Source organism: Lithobates pipiens, unplaced genomic scaffold (assembly GCF_037356315.1).
Source record: "Lithobates pipiens isolate NorthernLeopardFrog02 unplaced genomic scaffold, aLitPip1_a1.2 Scaffold_22, whole genome shotgun sequence".
NCBI classification, from domain to species: domain Eukaryota; kingdom Metazoa; phylum Chordata; class Amphibia; order Anura; family Ranidae; genus Lithobates; species Lithobates pipiens.
The window spans coordinates 344,902,787-344,922,614 of record NW_027507784.1 but is presented as its reverse complement, the minus strand read 5'-3'; the positions used below and the strand labels follow the sequence as shown (position 1 = coordinate 344,922,614).

Genomic DNA, 19,828 nt, shown 5'->3' with positions numbered 1-19,828 from the left:
ACTTGAACCAGCAAGAACATGACCAACCAAAACTCCACAAAATAAAAAAAACCCAGAGGGGTGGAACCTGTGTCCCTCAAGAAAAGCATTCTACAGAGGGTTACCAAATTCTGACTTTGTCCATTGACTTTTGCCCACTGACTTTGTCCTTTGTCCAATACAACTCGGATACATTTGGGATGTCTAAAAGAAATCCACCTGAGGGGTGGGCAACTCAACAATAACCACCAAGCCCCAAAAGCAACCAGGGACTGCCTGCAGCCCAGAAGCTACTTAAAGGATCAAAGCCCCAAATTGGACCTAAATGAAATGAGGCTGAGCCTTCTACCATTGGAGGGTGGTGGCACACCCACAAGGCCTGGAGGGAAGGTCACCACCAGAGGTAAAGGCTCCACACAGAGCACAAAACCTGAACTAGCTTGATAAATCAACCAAAACATTACCAAAAAGGTCCAAATGAGAAGGACTTTTCCTTGGTAACGGTTGGTCTAAGGCCATTATACCCCTGACCCTCTAGGATGAAGAGCATGGAAAAAAAGGCCAGTAAAAAGGACTTTCCTAAGCAGAGCTGAAGAAAAGATTTCAATCCTCCAAACATATCCAGCAAAAAACTGACACATTCTGGGCAGAGAAGGGTTATTCATCCTAGGGCTGACTTACAAATTTCCAGGGTCCAATCCATCTGTATAAATTTAACCCTATCAGAATTCTCTGTGTCCCTCAATGGATGAGAAAGAAATGACATTTTACTATAACAAGTTATGACGAGAATTCAGAGGTTTTAACTTGATTGTAGGTGATCGGTGACCATGTGGATACATTACCAGAGGTGACACCCCCCTTATGGTTCTACAACCTCATTTAAAATGACGGATCTGCGCGGTGACCTTGCAGGGAGATGAAGCCATTTAATAAGCGGGTGCGGAGTTTACCCATGACAGGAGGCCGTGAAACCGTGACAAGGGTTGTAAAAGGTCGCTAAAGCTGAATTAATGACCTCCTCTAATAGAGAGGCATTGAAGAAAGCTGATGAATACATGTTACATTTCCATATACAAGGAATAGGAATTAAAAAAAAAAAAAAAAAAACACACCTCTTAAGGCTCCGTTCACAAAGAACAAAACCAGAATGAGGATGGTTTTCATATAGAAAAACACCAGTTTTCTTCAACGTCCAATGATAAACGATGGTCACAACGCTGATTTTAAGTTACACTGCATTTCTGTAGCACATATACATAGTGGTACATAAATTCATGCAATTAGGAGTTTACTGGAGCAGACAGAATCTGGAGAGCTGTTGATGGCAACCAATGAGCTAGGACAGCGATGGCGAACCTTGGCACCCCCGGATGCTCATTTACACTGCAGAGTTCACGAGCATCATGGGAATTGTAGTTCTGAAACATCTGGGGTGCCAAGGTTCGCCATCACTGAGCTAGGATCACCTGCTGGTAGCACTGTTCCCTGGGCGCAGGGTTGCAGTTCTAGTTTTCCACCTGCAGGTGTCTCCCAACAGATCCCCATAATCAGTCTCCACGTGATGCTGGCTGCTGGGAGGGTTATTTAGTGCCTCTTATTACACTTCACTTCCAGATACTGCTTACTACTTATCCCGAGCCTAGACCCGGACTTTGCTCCTGTCCTGCATACTGAACCCTGCTGTCTCTCTTCTGCTCCACTTGTACCCGACCCCAGTACTAGTTCCTCCTTCCCCATCTGTTCCCTGCATCTCCAGTTTCCCCCGTTTATCCATGTTCCCCATGTCTGTACATAGTTCGTTAGGCTTCCTGTTACTTAAGTTGCTAGCCATCTTGGTTAAAATGGTTGTGATTCACTTGTAGCTCTTGTATCACTTAATAAAATTATAAATAAATGTACTCTAAAAATATACAGTGTATAGCAGGGATGCCCAACCTTCAAAGAGTGAGGGCCACTTAAGCGACTTGGTAACCAGTCGCGGGCCACAATGAGTGGAGCGGCCGGATGACAGGTCTGTGCCCACTCTGCATATAGAGAGCAGACACGGATACAACCCACTCTACTCTATGGGCCCTTCGAGGTAGGTAGTGCACCTGCAGATCAGTTTAAAAGCAGCCTAGTACCCATTGCAGAACAGATATGGCCATATTTGGTATCACGCCTGTGACAGGAGCAAGCGCAATACAGGAAGCATTGGCTTATGCGGCTCTGCTCCACAGCCGCTTGCTTTCTCCGTCGCCGGCTTCATTTAAAAACGCTGAGGCTCTAGGATCACAGATCGGGGATCCGGGCTTGCCAACCAGCCATCCCAGAGCAGGAGGTCGCGGGCCACATCAGAAGGCTCCCGCGGCCACTGGTTGGGCACCCCTGGTGTATAGTCTGCTCTCAATTTTCTAATTATGAAGATTTGGTCATCTGTGCTGCCGATTCCTGACACAACTTCTGGCTTCAGCTGGTTCAGTTAAAGTGGGAAGTAAACCCTCCTATCGTTTTCAGTCAAGGAAGCTGCCATCTTGGCCTCTAAAAATTCTTCAACTGCCATAATGTTGCACATGTGATCAGTTATGACACCAGCCATTGGATGGTTTGAAAGTTTGGTTGAGAGCACAACCAATGTGAAAGTTAGCATTTCTGGCATGCCAGGAATGTAAGTGTTTTTTTGAAACTGGGTTTACTCCCGCTTTAAGCTTTAAAAATGGAAGACAGAAGCCAGTTGGTTGCCATGCACAGCTGCTCCAGTTTTGATAAAAAATTATCCTCACCATTTCATAGATATTGAACGTTTTGACATTGTCAAAAGTCAACCACTATGTACTCCACTACCAACTGTTCCACCAGGCCACTATTGGAGACCGCAATGACCCGTAGTGGTCACATTCTGGTAGGTATGAGATAGTGTTGGACCAATGAGAATGGCTTCTCATGAATGTGCAATAAAGTTTTATTCCCTTGACCATAGGTCCATGGTGAAAGTAAGGTGTGGGCAAGGTTCTGGTCCTAGCCCAATAACTGTGATCACGATAGGCAAATCACCGAACAGGCATTTAGTGTGTGGGTTGGGAGTACAAGACAAGAATTTCACTTCGGCAATCTTAAAAAACAAAAAAAACAAAAAAATAAAATAAAAAAAAATAAAAGTGTTGGCTAAAAACATTTATAGCCAGCATGTTTCTGTAGAAAGGACCCTCCTCTCTTCTTCAGGGCTTGAAAATGGTTTGTGATATGATCAGGATGGAATATACTAGAAAGCTTGAATGAAATTGGAACCAAATCTAACTTTTTATAAAGCTGCGAACATTGCCAAAAACGCGCTACCAGGGGAGAAGATGACAGCGGCCGGCGAGGGACGAACTCACTGCAACGCTGCAAGGTGGAGGCGAGTATATTGGGGAGTTTAGTTTTAAAGGCAGAGGGTTTAAGAAAAGAATCCTTGTGTGTACAGCATCCTTCTCAGCCCCATCTTGATCCAGATATGATGCACAAGAGCCTTGGTTGTCTGCGACAGCTTCAGGTCACTGTGCCCACCATTGCAGGCCTGCCTCACCTCACCCGTGCCCACCATTGCAGCCTCACCTCACCCGTGCCCACCATTGCAGCCTCACCTCACCCGTGCCCACCATTGCAGCCTCACCTCACCCGTGCCCACCATTGCAGCCTCACCTCACCCGTGCCCACCATTGCAGCCTCACCTCACCCGTACCCACCATTGCAGCCTCCCGATTGGCTGAGACACAGCAATGGGCACCACTGGCTCCTGCTACTGTCAAATCAGTAAGCCTTCTAGGCGGACAGAGGGGGCAGGGTTGCTTGCTGTGGGGGGCAGGAGGGGAGGGGCCAGGAGCACCATCGGGGGAACCAACAAGAGGAGGATTGGGCCTGCTCTGTACAAAACCATTACAGAGCAGATAAGTATCACATTTGTTATTTTTAAACAAACCCCCCCCAAGACTTTATTGCTTTAAGGCTGGATTAGGGATATCCTGTCCTAATGACAATGTGGACTGCAGACTGATTGACATCCTGGAGACCCAAGTGAGGGAATAACCACGACCCTGGGATCAGATTGGGTCAGCATTTTGCTCACTGTTTATACACAATGACTTATTTATATGATGAATATTTTATAGCATTCCATGGACATTCAAAATGGAAAGGGCTTCTTTAAGACAGAGCAACATGCAAGTTTTTTTTCGGGCAGAACAAGAGAGTGTGGAGAATAAAGTGAGAAGAGCGAGATGAAGAAGAAAATGACATGGGTAACCCCTGAGCTGGACCTGCAGGGACAGGAAGCAGAATAGAGGGTCACCCAGGCGGTATTGTTCCAGTGGGGTCAATAGGGGATACTCCCATCAGCAAAACCACCAGATCAGGGGCCGGTGTGCGATGCAGAGAGGGAGCCGGGAAACCTCCAGGCTAAGGCAGAAAAAGCAGCTAGACTTTTCTCTGATGGTAAAAAAAAACAAACATGAGATTGGCCTGACCTTCATGCTTTAAAAGCGGATGATCGAATCTCCGCCAACCATGAGAAGTAGCAAGAAAATCTTTAAGAAAAGAAGAAAAACAAGAAAATATAAAAATATGATGTCTGTAGATGGTCAATAAGAAAGCAGCCTCAGCCTATACTCTGTCCAGGCCACGCCACTAACATGCGTCACCCCACTCATGGGGCTTAGTCATGACTTTGCCCTGTGAGTGGAGCAGGGCATAGATGAATTCTATGCTGAAGCTGCTTTTACTTGTCACATGAGGGTTGTGTGTGATGTCAGAAGAGGTCCCACCCCACCAAGGGGGCCGCGCAAGAGCCCCCCCCTCCAAGGGGGCCAAGAAAGGAGGTGTCTACCCCCCCACCAAGGGGGCCAAGCAAGAAAGGGGTCCCCCCCGCCAAGGGGGCCAGAGCAAGAAAGGGGTCTCCCCCCCTCCCCCGCCAAGGGGGCCGAGCAAGAAAGGGGTCTCCCCCCCTCCCCCGCCAAGGGGGCCGAGCAAGAAAGAGGTCCCCCCCTCCCAGGGGGCCGAGCAAGAAAGAGGTCTCCCCCCCCCTCCCAGGGGGCCGAGCAAGAAAGAGGTCTCCCCCCCCCTCCCAGGGGGCCGAGCAAGAAAGAGGTCCCCCCCCCCCTCCCAGGGGGCCGAGCAAGAAAGAGGTCTCCCCCCCCCCTCCCAGGGGGCCGAGCAAGAAAGAGGTCTCCCCCCCCCTCCCAGGGGGCCGAGCAAGAAAGAGGTCCCCCCCCCCCCTCCCAGGGGGCCGAGCAAGAAAGAGGTCTCCCCCCCCCCCTCCCAGGGGGCCGAGCAAGAAAGAGGTCTCCCCCCCCCCCTCCCAGGGGGCCGAGCAAGAAAGAGGTCTCCCCCCCCCCTCCCAGGGGGCCGAGCAAGAAAGAGGTCTCCCCCCCCCCTCCCAGGGGGCCGAGCAAGAAAGGGGTCTCCCCCCCCCCTCCCAGGGGGCCGAGCAAGAAAGAGGTCCCGCCCCCCGCCAAGGGGGCCGAGCAAGAAGGAGGCCCCCCCCCCGCCAAGAGGGCTGAGCAAGAAGGAGGCCCCCCCCCGCCAAGAGGGCTGAGCAAGAAGGAGGCCCCCCCGCCAAGAGGGCTGAGCACGAAGGAGACCCCCCCCCCCCCCCCCCAAGAGGGCTGAGCACGAAGGAGACCCCCCCCCGCCAAGAGGGCTGAGCACGAAGGAGACCCCCCCCGCCAAGAGGGCTGAGCACGAAGGAGACCCCCCCCGCCAAGAGGGCTGAGCACGAAGGAGACCCCCCCCCCGCCAAGAGGGCTGAGCAAGAAGGAGGCCCCCCCCGCCAAGAGGGCTGAGCACGAAGGAGACCCCCCCCCCCCCCCAAGAGGGCTGAGCACGAAGGAGACCCCCCCCCCCCCCCCCAAGAGGGCTGAGCACGAAGGAGACCCCCCCCCGCCAAGAGGGCTGAGCACGAAGGAGACCCCCCCCCGCCAAGAGGGCTGAGCACGAAGGAGACCCCCCCCGCCAAGAGGGCTGAGCACGAAGGAGACCCCCGCCAAGAGGGCTGAGCACGAAGGAGACCCCCCCGCCAAGAGGGCTGAGCAAGAAGGAGGTCCCCCCCCCCGCCAAGAGGGCTGAGCAAGAAGGAGGTCCCCCCCCCGCCAAGGGGACTGAGCAAGAAGGAGGCCCCCCCCCCCGCCAAGGGGACTGAGCAAGAAGGAGGTCCCCCCCCCCCGCCAAGGGGACTGAGCAAGAAGGAGGTCCCCCCCCCTCCAAGGGGGCTGAGCAAGGCTGAGCAAGAAGGAGGTCCCCCCCCCCCTCCAAGGGGGCTGAGCAAGAAGGAGGTCCCCCCCCCCCTCCAAGGGGGCTGAGCAAGAAGGAGGTCCCCCCCCCGCCAAGGGGGCTGAGCAAGAAAGAGGTCTCCCCCCCCCCCCCCTCCCAGGGGGCCGAGCAAGAAAGAGGTCTCCCCCCCCCTCCCAGGGGGCCGAGCAAGAAAGAGGTCTCCCCCCCCTCCCAGGGGGCCGAGCAAGAAAGAGGTCCCGCCCCCCCGCCAAGGGGGCCGAGCAAGAAGGAGGCCCCCCCCGCCAAGAGGGCTGAGCAAGAAGGAGGCCCCCCCCGCCAAGAGGGCTGAGCAAGAAGGAGGCCCCCCCCCGCCAAGAGGGCTGAGCAAGAAGGAGGCCCCCCCGCCAAGAGGGCTGAGCAAGAAGGAGGCCCCCCCCGCCAAGAGGGCTGAGCACGAAGGAGACCCCCCCCCCCCAAGAGGGCTGAGCACGAAGGAGACCCCCCCCCCCCCAAGAGGGCTGAGCACGAAGGAGACCCCCCCCCCCCCCCCAAGAGGGCTGAGCACGAAGGAGACCCCCCCCGCCAAGAGGGCTGAGCACGAAGGAGACCCCCCCCGCCAAGAGGGCTGAGCACGAAGGAGACCCCCCCCGCCAAGAGGGCTGAGCACGAAGGAGACCCCCGCCAAGAGGGCTGAGCACGAAGGAGACCCCCCCCCCCGCCAAGAGGGCTGAGCACGAAGGAGACCCCCCCGCCAAGAGGGCTGAGCAAGAAGGAGGTCCCCCCCCCGCCAAGGGGACTGAGCAAGAAGGAGGCCCCCCCCCGCCAAGGGGACTGAGCAAGAAGGAGGTCCCCCCCCCCCGCCAAGGGGACTGAGCAAGAAGGAGGCCCCCCCCCGCCAAGGGGACTGAGCAAGAAGGAGGTCCCCCCCCCCGCCAAGGGGACTGAGCAAGAAGGAGGTCCCCCCCCCCCCCGCCAAGGGGACTGAGCAAGAAGGAGGTCCCCCCCCCTCCAAGGGGACTGAGCAAGAAGGAGGTCCCCCCCCCTCCAAGGGGGCTGAGCAAGGCTGAGCAAGAAGGAGGTCCCCCCCCCCTCCAAGGGGGCTGAGCAAGAAGGAGGTCCCCCCCCCGCCAAGGGGGCTGAGCAAGAAGGAGGTCCCCCCCCCGCCAAGGGGGCTGAGCAAGAAAGAGGTCCCCCCCCCGCCAAGGGGGCTGAGCAAGAAGGAGGTCCCCCCCCCTCGCCAAGGGGACTGAGCAAGAAGGAGGTCCCCCCCCCTCCAAGGGGGCTGAGCAAGGCTGAGCAAGAAGGAGGTCCCCCCCCCCTCCAAGGGGGCTGAGCAAGAAGGAGGTCCCCCCCCCGCCAAGGGGGCTGAGCAAGAAGGAGGTCCCCCCCCCGCCAAGGGGGCTGAGCAAGAAGGAGGTCCCCCCCCGCCAAGGGGGCTGAGCAAGAAAGAGGTCCCCCCCCCACGCCAAGGGGGCTGAGCAAGAAAGAGGTCCCCCCCCACGCCAAGGGGGCTGAGCAAGAAAGAGGTCCCCCCCGCCAAGGGGGCTGAGCAAGAAAGAGGTCCCCCCCCCACGCCAAGGGGGCTGAGCAAGAAAGAGGTCCCCCCCCCACGCCAAGGGGGCTGAGCAAGAAAGAGGTCCCCCCCGCCAAGGGGGCTGAGCAAGAAGGAGGTCCCCCCCGCCAAGGGGACTGAGCAAGAAGGAGGTCCCCCCCGCCAAGGGGACTGAGCAAGAAGGAGGTCCCCCTCCGCCAAGGGGACTGAGCAAGAAGGAGGTCCCCCTCCGCCAAGGGGACTGAGCAAGAAGGAGGTCCCCCTCCGCCAAGGGGACTGAGCAAGAAGGAGGTCCCCCTCCGCCAAGGGGACTGAGCAAGAAGGAGGTCCCCCCCGCCAAGGGGACAGAGCAAGAAGGAGGTGTGTCATCGCCCCCCCCCCCCCGCCAAGGGGACTGAGCAAGGAGGTGCCCCCTAACCAAGGGGACTGAGCAAGAAGGAGGCGTGTTCCTCCCGCCAAGGGGACTGAGCAAGAAGGAGGTCCCCCCCCGCCAATGGGGCTGAGCCAGAGGAAGACCCCCTCCCCCAAATCAAGGGGGCTGAGACAGGGGAGGTCCTAAATCCCTGTGATCGTGAAGCTGATCCAGGAGGCTAGAAAAAAAGAAGCACTACTCACTTACCTGGCACCTCTTTCCAAATTCCAACCAAACATTTCCACCCGGAGGAGGAAACACAAACACTGTTGGCTGCCTTATAGGACTGCTATTTAAAGTCCGTGGTGACCGCATTTCCTGCTTTTAAGGCTCATGCTCTCCTCTGCCGTGCCGTCCATTATAGACAACTGGGTAAAGGATATTACTCTAGAATTAAAAAATTCCATACACCGTATATTTTAATCGGTAAAACATTTTTTAAGTCCAACCTGCATCAGATATGTGGTCAGGAATGATGGATCCTGGGACGTAGAACCCGGAGATATCACTATAGAGCAATGATTCTCAACCAGGGTTCCTCCAGAGGTTGTAGGGGTTCCTTCAGCATTGGCAATTTCCCAATGACCACAAGTGTGAGGACCATTCTTCCCAATGACCACAAGTGTGAGGACCATTCTTCCCAATGACCACAAGTGTGAGGACCATTCTTCCCAATGACCACAAGTGTGAGGACCATTCTTCCCAATGACCACAAGTGTGAGGACCATTCTTCCCAATGACCACAAGTGTGAGGACCATTCTTCCCAATGACCACAAGTGTGAGGACCATTCTTCCCAATGACCACAAGTGTGAGGACCATTCTTCCCAATGACCACAAGTGTGAGGACCATTCTTCCCAATGACCACAAGTGTGAGGACCATTCTTCCCAATGACCACAAGTGTGAGGACCATTCTTCCCAATGACCACAAGTGTGAGGACCATTCTTCCCAATGACCACAAGTGTGAGGACCATTCTTCCCAATGACCACAAGTGTGAGGACCATTCTTCCCAATGACCACAAGTGTAATGACCATTCTTCCCAATGACCACAAGTGTAATGACCATTCTTCCCAATGACCACAAGTGTGAGGACCATTCTTCCCAATGACCACAAGTGTGAGGACCATTCTTCCCAATGACCACAAGTGTGAGGACCATTCTTCCCAATGACCACAAGTGTAAGGACCATTCTTCCCAATGACCACAAGTGTAATGACCATTCTTCCCAATGACCACAAGTGTGAGGACCATTCTTCCCAATGACCACAAGTGTGAGGACCATTCTTCCCAATGACCACAAGTGTGAGGACCATTCTTCCCAATGACCACAAGTGTGAGGACCATTCTTCCCAATGACCACAAGTGTGAGGACCATTCTTCCCAATGACCACAAGTGTGAGGACCATTCTTCCCAATGACCACAAGTGTGAGGACCATTCTTCCCAATGACCACAAGTGTGAGGACCATTCTTCCCAATGACCACAAGTGTGAGGACCATTCTTCCCAATGACCACAAGTGTGAGGACCATTCTTCCCAATGACCACAAGTGTGAGGACCATTCTTCCCAATGACCACAAGTGTGAGGACCATTCTTCCCAATGACCACAAGTGTAAGGACCATTCTTCCCACTGACCACAAGTGTAAGGACCATTCTTCCCAATGACCACAAGTGTAAGGACCATTCTTCCCACCGACCATCACACTAATGTATCATGAGTTGTAGAGTTCTCATTTTTAGCAGGGGGTTCCCCCGAGACCGGAGAACTATTTCAAGGGTTCCTCTGTGTTGAAAAGGTTGAGAAAGTCTGCTCTAGTGGTTTGATTGGCTTATCCCCACTAGAGAGGAAAATATCTGGCACAAGGATCAGACTGGAGTCATCCAGCAAGCGGAGGAGGAATTAAAGTGCACTGGTGTCCTTCACACACTTACCTGTAGTGATAGGAAGGTGAGTGATATTACCGATGAAGGTGAGTGTGAACCACGTGGCCATTAGTGTGGCGCCTGAGAAGAGCAAGACCAAAATGGGCTTCAGAATCCCCCGGAAGGAATCGGCAAACCTGGGAGGAAAAGGAGGGAAGAGGTCAGGACTGTGTGATGGGACAAGAGAATAAAGAAGACCCCAAAAAGACAACCAACATGTGTCCTCCAACCAACTGCAATACAACATCACCATGAAAACTTTAGTTATGCCGACTTTAATGTTAAAGTGAATGTAAACCCTTATCTGCAGTGAAATGATTGGCCTCAGGTGATACAGAGATGGAAAAAAAAAATCCTCCTACATAAGTTGTACCTGTTTATCTGCAGCCGTCTCTTCTCTACATCCGTTCAAAGTGCTGAATTTATAAAGCCTGCTTAAGAGTTCCGAAAAAAAAAAAGGGGAGAGGAGAGCTGAAGTTACACTCTGCAGAGCCCAGCGAGAAGTCCCCTGTCACCTTTTTATTTCTCGGTGTCAGAAAAACTTGTCAGAAGAGACTCATGAAGATAGCAGATGAAGGAGGCCTAAGACAGAAATGAAACTTGGTGCTCTAGACTGAGACAAGTACACACTATAGAGGGATAGGCTTTGTTCATATTTCATGTCTGAGGTCACTTTAAATAAATGGATTTAATTGTATGTTATATCAATCACAGTACTCCTCACTGGACAAATCTGAACTCATTTGGAAGGGGAGATCAACACTATTCTAAGTCTATCTACACACATATACGGTATATAAAATAGTAACAGTGTGCTATGCTCTGCCGTGGTGTGAAAAGGCTTTTGCAGCACCCAGGGTTCTCATTCAGACAGGTTGAGGGGCTCCATGGTGCTCATGTCATAGCACCATGGAGCCAGTTTGGTTTGGGTCCTAAAGCCCGAGAGGCACTGAAGAGACTCGGTCTCCAATCCTGGCCCCAGGTTACCTGGACAACTAACACACTGACCATGCAGGGGTTTTGTTAGTGACATGGCTAGGGTTGTGGGGTGGACAGAGGACAACTCCGCTCAGGAAACAGGTGGGAGCAAGTGCAGCAAAGAGCTGCCAGGTACATACCAGCTTTGCCCATCTAGAGAGGACATTTCTGCCCATTCTTCTTCTCTGTAAAGTATCTCAAGCTCTGTCAGATTGGATGGAGAGCGTCTGTGATCAGCAATTTTCAAGTCTTGCCACAGATTCTCAATGTGATTTAGGTCTGGACTGTGACTGGGCCATTCTAACACATGAATATGCTTTGATGTAAACCATTCCATTGTAGCTCTGGCTGGATGTTTCGGGTCGTTGTCCTGCTGGAAGGTGAACCTTCGCCCCGGTCTCAAGTCTTTTGCCGACTCTAACAGGTTTTCTTCTAAGATTGTCCTGTATTTGTCTCCATCCATCTTCCCATCAACTCTGACCAGCTTCCCTGTCCCTGCTGAAGAAAACCATCCCCACCACATGATGCTGCCACCACCATGTCTCACGGTGGGGATGGTGTGTTCAGGGGGATGGGCGGTGTTAGTTTTCCCCACACATAGCGTATTACTTTTAGGCCAAAAAGTTGAATTTTGGTCTCCTCTGACCAGATCACCTTCTTCCACATGTTTGCTGCCCCCTCCCCCACATGGCTTCTCACAAACTACAAACAGGACTTCTTATGACTTTCTTTCTCCAATGTCTTTCTTCTTGTCACTCTTCCATAAAGGGCAGATTTGTGGAGAGACGACTAATAGTTGTCCTGTGGACAGATTCTCCCCCCTGAGCTGTGGATCTCTGCAGTTCCTCCAGAGTTACCATGGACCTCTTGGCTCTTCTCTGATGAATGTTCTCCTTGCCCGGCCCGGTCAGTTTAGGTGGACGGCCATGTCTTGGTAGGTTGGCAGTTGTGCCCATACTCTTTCCATTTTCCGATTTTGAATTGAACAGAGCTCCGTGAGATGTTCAAAGCTTGGGAGATTCTTTTATAACCTAACCCTGCTTTATACTTCTCCACAACTTCATCCCTGACCTGTCTGGTGTGTTCCTTGGCCTTCATGATGCTTTTTGTTCACTAAGGTTCTCTAACAAACCTCTGAGGGCTTCACAAAACAGCTGTATTTATACTGAGATTAAAATTACACACAGGTGGGCTCTATTTACTAATTAGGTGACTTCTAAAGGCAATTGGTTCTTCTAGGTCAGTGATATGCAATTAGCGGACCTCCAGCCATTGCAGAACTACAAATCCCATGAGGCATAGCAGGACTCTGACAGCCACAAGCATGGGGACCCCCAGAGGCATGATGGGGACCCCCAGAGGCATGATGGGGACCCCCAGAGGCATGATGGGACTTGTAGTTTTGCAACAGCTGGAGGAGCGCTAATTGCATATCCCTGCTCTAGATTTTATAGTTGGGTGAATCGGAGTTTAGGGGGCTGAATGCAAAAACGAGCTGCACAGTGGAGGCAAGTATGATTGGTTTGTTATAAAAAAAAAAAAAAAAAAAAAAAAAAAAAAAAATAAAAAAAGAAGAAGGAGAAGAAAAACGAATGCTTACAATCACTTTAACACGATCAAACCCATACAGCGCATTTTTGCTTCCCAAGTACACGCTTCACTCAAAGTCCCAACCTTTTTCTTCAGCATCAACAAGGATGGAGGCAATTTGACGTGACTGTCTTAGGCCTCACACAAAGTCCCAACCTCTCTCCATTCTATAACCATTTATAATTTTCCTACCACTTTGTGCTTCTCCATCACATAAAATCCCAATAAAATACATTTAGGGCAGCACAGTGGTGTAGTGGTTAGCACTCTCGCCTAGCAGTAAGAAGGGTCGCTGGTTCAAATCCCAACCACGACACTACCTGCCTGGAGTTTGCATGTTCTCCCTGTGCCTGTGTGGGTTTCCTCCCACACTCCCAAAGACATGCAGGTAGGTTAAAGCGGAGCTCCACTCATTGGAACCCTCCTCTCCTGCGGTGCCACAATTGGCACCTTTCAGGGGGGAGGGGGGTGCAGGTACCTGTACAGTACAGGTATCTGCACCCACTTCCGGGATAGATATCCGCAGAATCTGCGCCCCTTTCCACAGAATCTACGCCCCTTTTCCGCAGGTCCCCCGCTGTCTGCTGGGAAACACACGGATCCCAGAGACAGCGGGGAACATCCTTATCGCGCAGCGCGACTCGCGCATGCGCAGTAGGGAACCAGGAAATGAAGCCGCAAGGCTCCACTTCCTGATTCCCATACCCAAGATGGCGGCGGCGGCAGCACCCGAGAGACCGGCTTCGAATGCCGACATCACGGGCACGCTGGGCGGGTAAGTGTCCTTATTTTAAAAGTCAGCAGCTGCAGTATTTGTAGCTGCTGGCTTTAAAAAAAAATAAAAATTTTTTAAAAACGGCGGAACTCCCGCTTTAATTGGCTTCTGTCAAAAATTGCCCCTAGTATATGAATGGGGACCTTGGATTGTGGGCTCCTTGAGGGTAGGGACCGATGTGAGTGTGCAATGTACAGGGATAGGGACAATTGTAGACACTCACTCAGGTTGAACTGGATGGACTGGTGTCTTTATTCAATCTCACTAACTATGAAACATTAAAGTTTTTTTTTGTTGTAACATGAGAAAACGAGGAACATTTCAAGGGGTATGAATACTTTTTTCAAGGCACCGTATAAACCCCCGCTCAACAGAAAACCACTGTTATGACACTGTACTCTACATATTGTATGAATAGATCGTATACACAGAATTTAAAAAGAATAAGATTGCACATTAGTAATTATGACTTTGAAAAGGTATTCATTTGCCAGTTCTTCCTCTTCACTGGCTGAAAAAAAAAAAGAAAAAAGAAAAAAAAAGAAAAAAAAAAAAAAAAAGAAGAAGGAAAAAAAAAAAAAAAAAGAAATAAAAAAAAAAAAAAAGAAGAAGGAAAAAAAAAAAAAAAAGAAATAAAAAAAAAAAAAAAGAAATAAAAAAAAAAAAGAAATAAAAGAAAAAGAATTAAAAAAAAAAAAGAAAATAAAAAAAAATAATAAAAAAAAAAAACTCTACATATTGTATGAATAGATCGTATACACAGAATTTAAAAAGAATAAGATTGCACATTAGTAATTATACATAGTTACAGTTACAAAATAAATAAAAAAAAAATAAAAGAAAAAATAAAGAAAAAGAAAAGAAAGAAAAGAAAAATAAAAGAAAATAAATAAATTAAAAAAAAAAAATAAAAGAAAAAGAATAAAAGAAAAAGAATAAATAAAAAGAAAAAGAAAAAAAAAGAAAAAAAGAAAAGAAAAGAAAAAAAGAAAAGAAAAGAAGAAAATAAGAAAAAAAAAAAAAGAAAAAAATAAAGAAATAAAAGAAAAAGAAATAAAAAAAAAAAAGAATAAAAGAAAAAAATAAATTTAAGAAAAAAAAAAAAAAAAAACAAAAAAAAAACGGCTCTCTTCTTTTTTTATCCGTCGTCCCCATGCACGCGTTTTTTTTTCCCGCAGAAGAAGACGTTCCACATTATATCATATGAAAATCTGCTTCCAAATTAGGCTCTGAAACGGGGCTTTGTAATTAAGCCATTTTGGAGACACAATTACAGGCTGTCAGGGAGCGTTGGATGGAGGATAATGCGCAGAACATGACAGTATAAAAGCTGAAATTGGGTGATTTTCGCCCTCCTAAACATCGGCAGCTGCTGGAAGAGAGAATACAAAAGGCGGGTTTGGGTGGAATAATGAGGAACCCGGCAGTAGCAGCCGCCGCCGCATGTCCTCGCTTAGGGAAATCTGTTAAAATGTGACAAGAATTACGACCTCATTTTCCTGATTACAACTTTCAGCAGATTATTACAGCCGGACCCGTCATGGATCAGACCCCGGCGCACAAGACAGACGAGCGGCCTCCAGTCTCATTTAGGTGACGACCGTCGTGGCTCTCCGCCGCCGCCGCCTGCCAGGATCGGCTGGCTTCAATGACCTTCCTGCTCACTGGCAAATTGGCTTTCAATGCCACCCTCCTCCGCGCTTTAATATGACAAGCGTTCCGTTCTGATCCGACAGACGGCGGTTACAGCTGCAATAACTATTTTATTAGTCCGAGGATGACAGTATACGGCTCCGAGCGCCGGAGAATACACAGAGGGAAGGGGACAGGATACAAATCAGAGCAAAAAAAGGAAGAGCTGTTGCCCTTAGCAATCCTTCTAACTTACAGAAGCAGTTGGATGCCTGAGGGCTGCCACCTGCAGCTCATGGCAAACCAGAAAACAATGCAACCAGGACAAATCCAAACTTTTCTTTCAATGAAACAAAAGGACCTTTGCTACGGAAGCCGGTCCAAGGAGAGGCAAGCAATGGGCCAGGGAATGGTCACCAGTATTGCCTGTGGTCTCCCTGCTGCTGTCTCCCCGCCCCTCCCCTTTCTATGTCTAATTCTGCACCGTGTCTCTGCATGGAGGTGGCCATCTTGGTAGAGGAGCCTCCACATATATCAGATCGGCCCCTCTGGTGACTGTTGATAAGATGACTGGTGGGATAATGACAGAGGTAAAGAAAGCACAGACCCACAGAATGGATGAAGCAGAAGCCGGGAGATCCTTCCACTGCAGTTCCTCAGGTACAGCTTCCCCTCCAGCAAGGAGAACAGCGCTTTGAGGCGATTCAGTTCGCATTTGTAGCGCTATACAAATTATTCATTCAGAGAACAGTAGTGACATCACCAAAACTCATTCCAAATCTGAGACGAGGAGTCAGAGGCAGCAGTGACCGAGATCTGCGATCTCCAAACTGTGGCCCGGGACTGCTTGCAAAACACTGTGCCTCCCAACGACGGGGCACCGAGCCTCCCACTGACACCAACCATGGGGTACTATTCCTCCCACTGACACCAACCTCGGGGCACTACTCCTCCCACTGACACCAACCACGGGGCACTACTCCTCCCACTGACACCAACCACGGGGCACTATTCCTCCCACTGACACCAACCATGGGGCACTATTCCTCCCACTGACACCAACCATGGGGCACTATTCCTCCCACTGACACCAACCATGGGGCACTATTCCTCCCACTGACACCAACCATGGGGCACCATTTCTCTCAATGACACCAATGATAGGGCACTATTCCTCCCACTGACACCAACCATGGGGCACTATTCCTCCCACTGGTTCCAACCACGGGGCACTAATCCTACCAATGACACCAACCATGGGGCACCATTTCTCTCAATGACACCAATGATGGGGCACTATTCCTTCCCCTAATGCTAAAGATGTATTGTTTACTCTCGCTGATGCCACAACAATTTCTGAATTCTGAAGGGCAGTAAACTGGCCCTTTCTTTTGATTGTTTAGAGACTCCTGACCTAGATGAACACTCACTGCAGATATCCAGTTATGAAGATACAGAAATGTCTAGGCATGGGAAGTGCAGATTCCAGTATAGTGTACACTTAGATGGAGGCGCCCTCTGTCTTTTTTTTTTCCTGTTCTATAGGCATGGGAAGTGCAGTTATTCTTCTTGAGCTCGACTCAACATGGGGCAAACTCTGCTTGCTTTTGCTTCCCCCCTCCCCTCCGCTGCCACATTTGCACCTTTTGGGGGGCGTGGTACCTGGTTTTGATAGGTACCTGCTCCCAATTCAGTTTGCCGCCACCCGCCTCCCGTGTCACTGGATTTGATTGACAGCAGTGGGAGCCAATGGGAAACGCGTTGGGGTGAGGACTGGGGGGGGGGGGGATGGACTGGGGGGAGGGATGGCCTGGTTGGAGTCCAGGCTGAGGTTGCCACTCTGTTCACCTCCACAGGACCCCACAGATGTGTGTCATCAGGGATCACCTCCTTTCCCTTCCTGGAGACATTATAGGAGCCGGGACGGGCTCCATCCCCCACCAGCACTCCTAGGAGCAGATGCGGAGTAACTCTGACAACACACCCCACATCTACTGAGCGGCACACAAAGACACCATGGTGGTCACAGCATTAGTAAATAGATAGGCAGATAGATTATCCACTTGACCTCTGGAAGATTTACCCCCCCCCCCCCCCCCCTTTCATGACCAGGCCATCCTTTTGCATTGCATTACTTTAACTGACAATTGTACGGTCAATTAAATTTACGTCTCTTTTGGTGGCATTTGATCCTCTGCGGTTTTTATGTTTTTGCACTATAAACAAGAGTTGTACTTGTACAAAAAAAAAAAAAAAAAAAAAAAACACACACACACGCAAAAAACGGCTCTGCCAGCAAAAGGGTTAATACTTCATTAGATAACAAAGCTCACACTCCAATACATCCGGCACGGACACCACACAGCAAATTACCGCCATTAGCGTTGTTCTGTACATAATCGCCACGTGAAGTATCACCGCCATTACCAGACACGACGAGCCACTCGCGGTATTTCATCATTGCCCTCCAACAGTATTTATATCATTAAACACGTAGAGATCATTTTTACATACCTGCCCACAGCGATTCCGACAGCGCATCCCCCGACAGTTGACCAGAATCCGATCCAGCCGGCATCAACCTGCCGAGGACAACAGAGATATAGGTCATTAGATGAGAAATGGCGAGACGCCCCCCCCCCCAGCATAGAAAAATAAAATACAATTACAATTTCTAAAATAAGCAAAAACAATTACATTTTATTTCTGAGCTGCTAAACTGATGAGTCCTTTGAGGAGAACAATAGAAAAACTTTTTTTTTTAAATTGAACGGATTGGGGAAAAGTTGTAAAACATTTGGGGCGGGGCAAGATAAACTACGGAGAGAGAGAGAGAGAGAGAGAGAGAGAATCTGTACAAATCATTAGTAAGACCTCATCTGGAATATGCCGTTCAGTTTTGGGCTCCAGTTCTCAAAAAGGATATCGGGGAACTGGAGAAAGTGCAGAGAAGGGCAACCAAACTGATAAGAGGCATGGAGGAGCTCAACTATGAGGAGAGATTAGAGGAACTGAATTTATTTTCTCTTGAGAAGAGGAGATTAAGGGGTGATATGATCTCCATGTATAAATATATAAGGGGGGGGGGGATATGATCTCCATGTATAAATGTAGAAGGGGTCCATATAGGGAACTTGGTGTCGAGCTATTCACTTTACAGTCAACAAAGAGGACAAGGGGGCACTCTATGTCTAGAGGAAAAGAGATTTCATCTCCAAATACGGAAAGGTTTCTTCACAGTAAGAGCTATGAACATGTGGAATAGACCCCCTGCAGAGGTGGATCTGGCCGGCTCAGTGGATTGCTTTAAGAAGGGCCTGTATTATTTCCTAAGTGTACGTAATATAACTGGGTACTGACATTGATAGGTAAAGTTAATCCGGGGAAAATAAGATTGCCTTTCGGGGGATCAGGAAGGAATTTTTACCCCTGCTTTTTTGCCTTCCTCTGGATCAACAGTGGGTATAGAATTGGGTATATGGGATTGTATGATTTTTTTATTTTTTGTGGTTGAACTTGTGTCTTTTTTTCAACCTGACTAACTATGTAACCGATTTAGGTCCCCGCTCGCCAACAAGGGCTTGGGCCCCCGCTCGCCAACAAGGGCTTGGGCCCCCGCTCGCCAACAAGGGCTTGGGCCCCCGCTCGCCAACAGGGGCTTGGGCCCCACTCGCTAACAGGGGCTTGGGCCCCACTCGCTAGCCCCCTTTACTAGGTCCCCCCCTCGCTAGCAAAGGCTTGGAGCTCAGGTGAATATGTCCTTCCAGTGAAAGCGTTAGGATCATACTATGCGGGTCCCAACGATTCTATCCAGCGATTTGCTTCTTTAGGAAAGGCGAAAAATTGCATTTTGCCACCCTGCACCACTCAGCCTGGCCGGATAGAGCATACTATATATGGTAAAGTACGCTCTCTTAGGCGCTGCTTCACGCTTTGAAAAGCCGCATGTTGCTTCTGTGTCGCAGCATAGAAATCTGGAAAGATGGTGACGCTGTGGTTGTTGTACCTCAAGTCAAGCATGGTGCGGGCCTTGCTTAGGATAGTTTCTTTATCCCCGAAGTACAGGAAGCGGGTAAGCACGGGCCTGGGGTATCTACCCGGCTGAGGGGCCCTTAAGGGAACTCTATGGGCCCTCTCTATGCTGAACAGGTGGGAAAAGCAATCTTCTCCAAAGGTTTGCTTTAGCCAGGATAATAGGAATTCTATGGTGTGTTTGCCCTCCGATCCTTCTGGGAATCCCAGGAAGTTAGTAATTCCTTCGGAGTCGGTCCTCAACGTCTCCAAGTTTGGCCTCCTGAGACTTGTGGTCCGCTGCCGCATCTCCCACCTGTACCATCAGTGGGTTAAGCTCATTCTCCACTGCACTGATATGCTGTTCAGCATTGGTGACCCTGTGTCTAAATTTTGTGGCCATTATCTTTCAGTATGGCAAAGTCCACCCGTATAGTCTATGAGCGTAGACAACACTGCATGGCAGCTCTTACTAGTGTCCATCATTAGTGCAAGCGTCGGCTCTTTTACCTGTGTACCGAAGCCACTCTCCCCGACTGAGATGAGGGAGAGGGCAGATGTATGGCAAAATTTAAGACTAGGGCTTCTCAGGATAATGAAAGGATCACAGCGTGGTCCAAAGCTCTAAGGCAGGGGTCTCAAACTGGTGGCCCTCCAGCTGTTGCAAAACTACAAGTCCCATCATGCCTCTGCCTGTGGGAGTCAAGCTAGCTTGTACCTGTCAGCCTTGCAATGCCCCATGGGAC

The 19,828-nt window shown here is 50.3% G+C and overlaps 1 protein-coding gene across 1 annotated transcript in view; it reads right to left on the bottom strand.

Annotated features, from left to right (window-relative positions):
- SLC49A4 (solute carrier family 49 member 4) overlaps positions 1 to 19,828 on the bottom strand; it is a gene marked incomplete in the record, with an annotated part of 65,265 nt that overhangs the window by 24,119 nt on the left and 21,318 nt on the right. Inside the window, 2 exon segments of the mRNA XM_077449724.1 lie at positions 10,106 to 10,233; positions 17,586 to 17,653. Of these exon segments, the coding sequence (XP_077305850.1) occupies positions 10,106 to 10,233; positions 17,586 to 17,653 (196 nt within the window).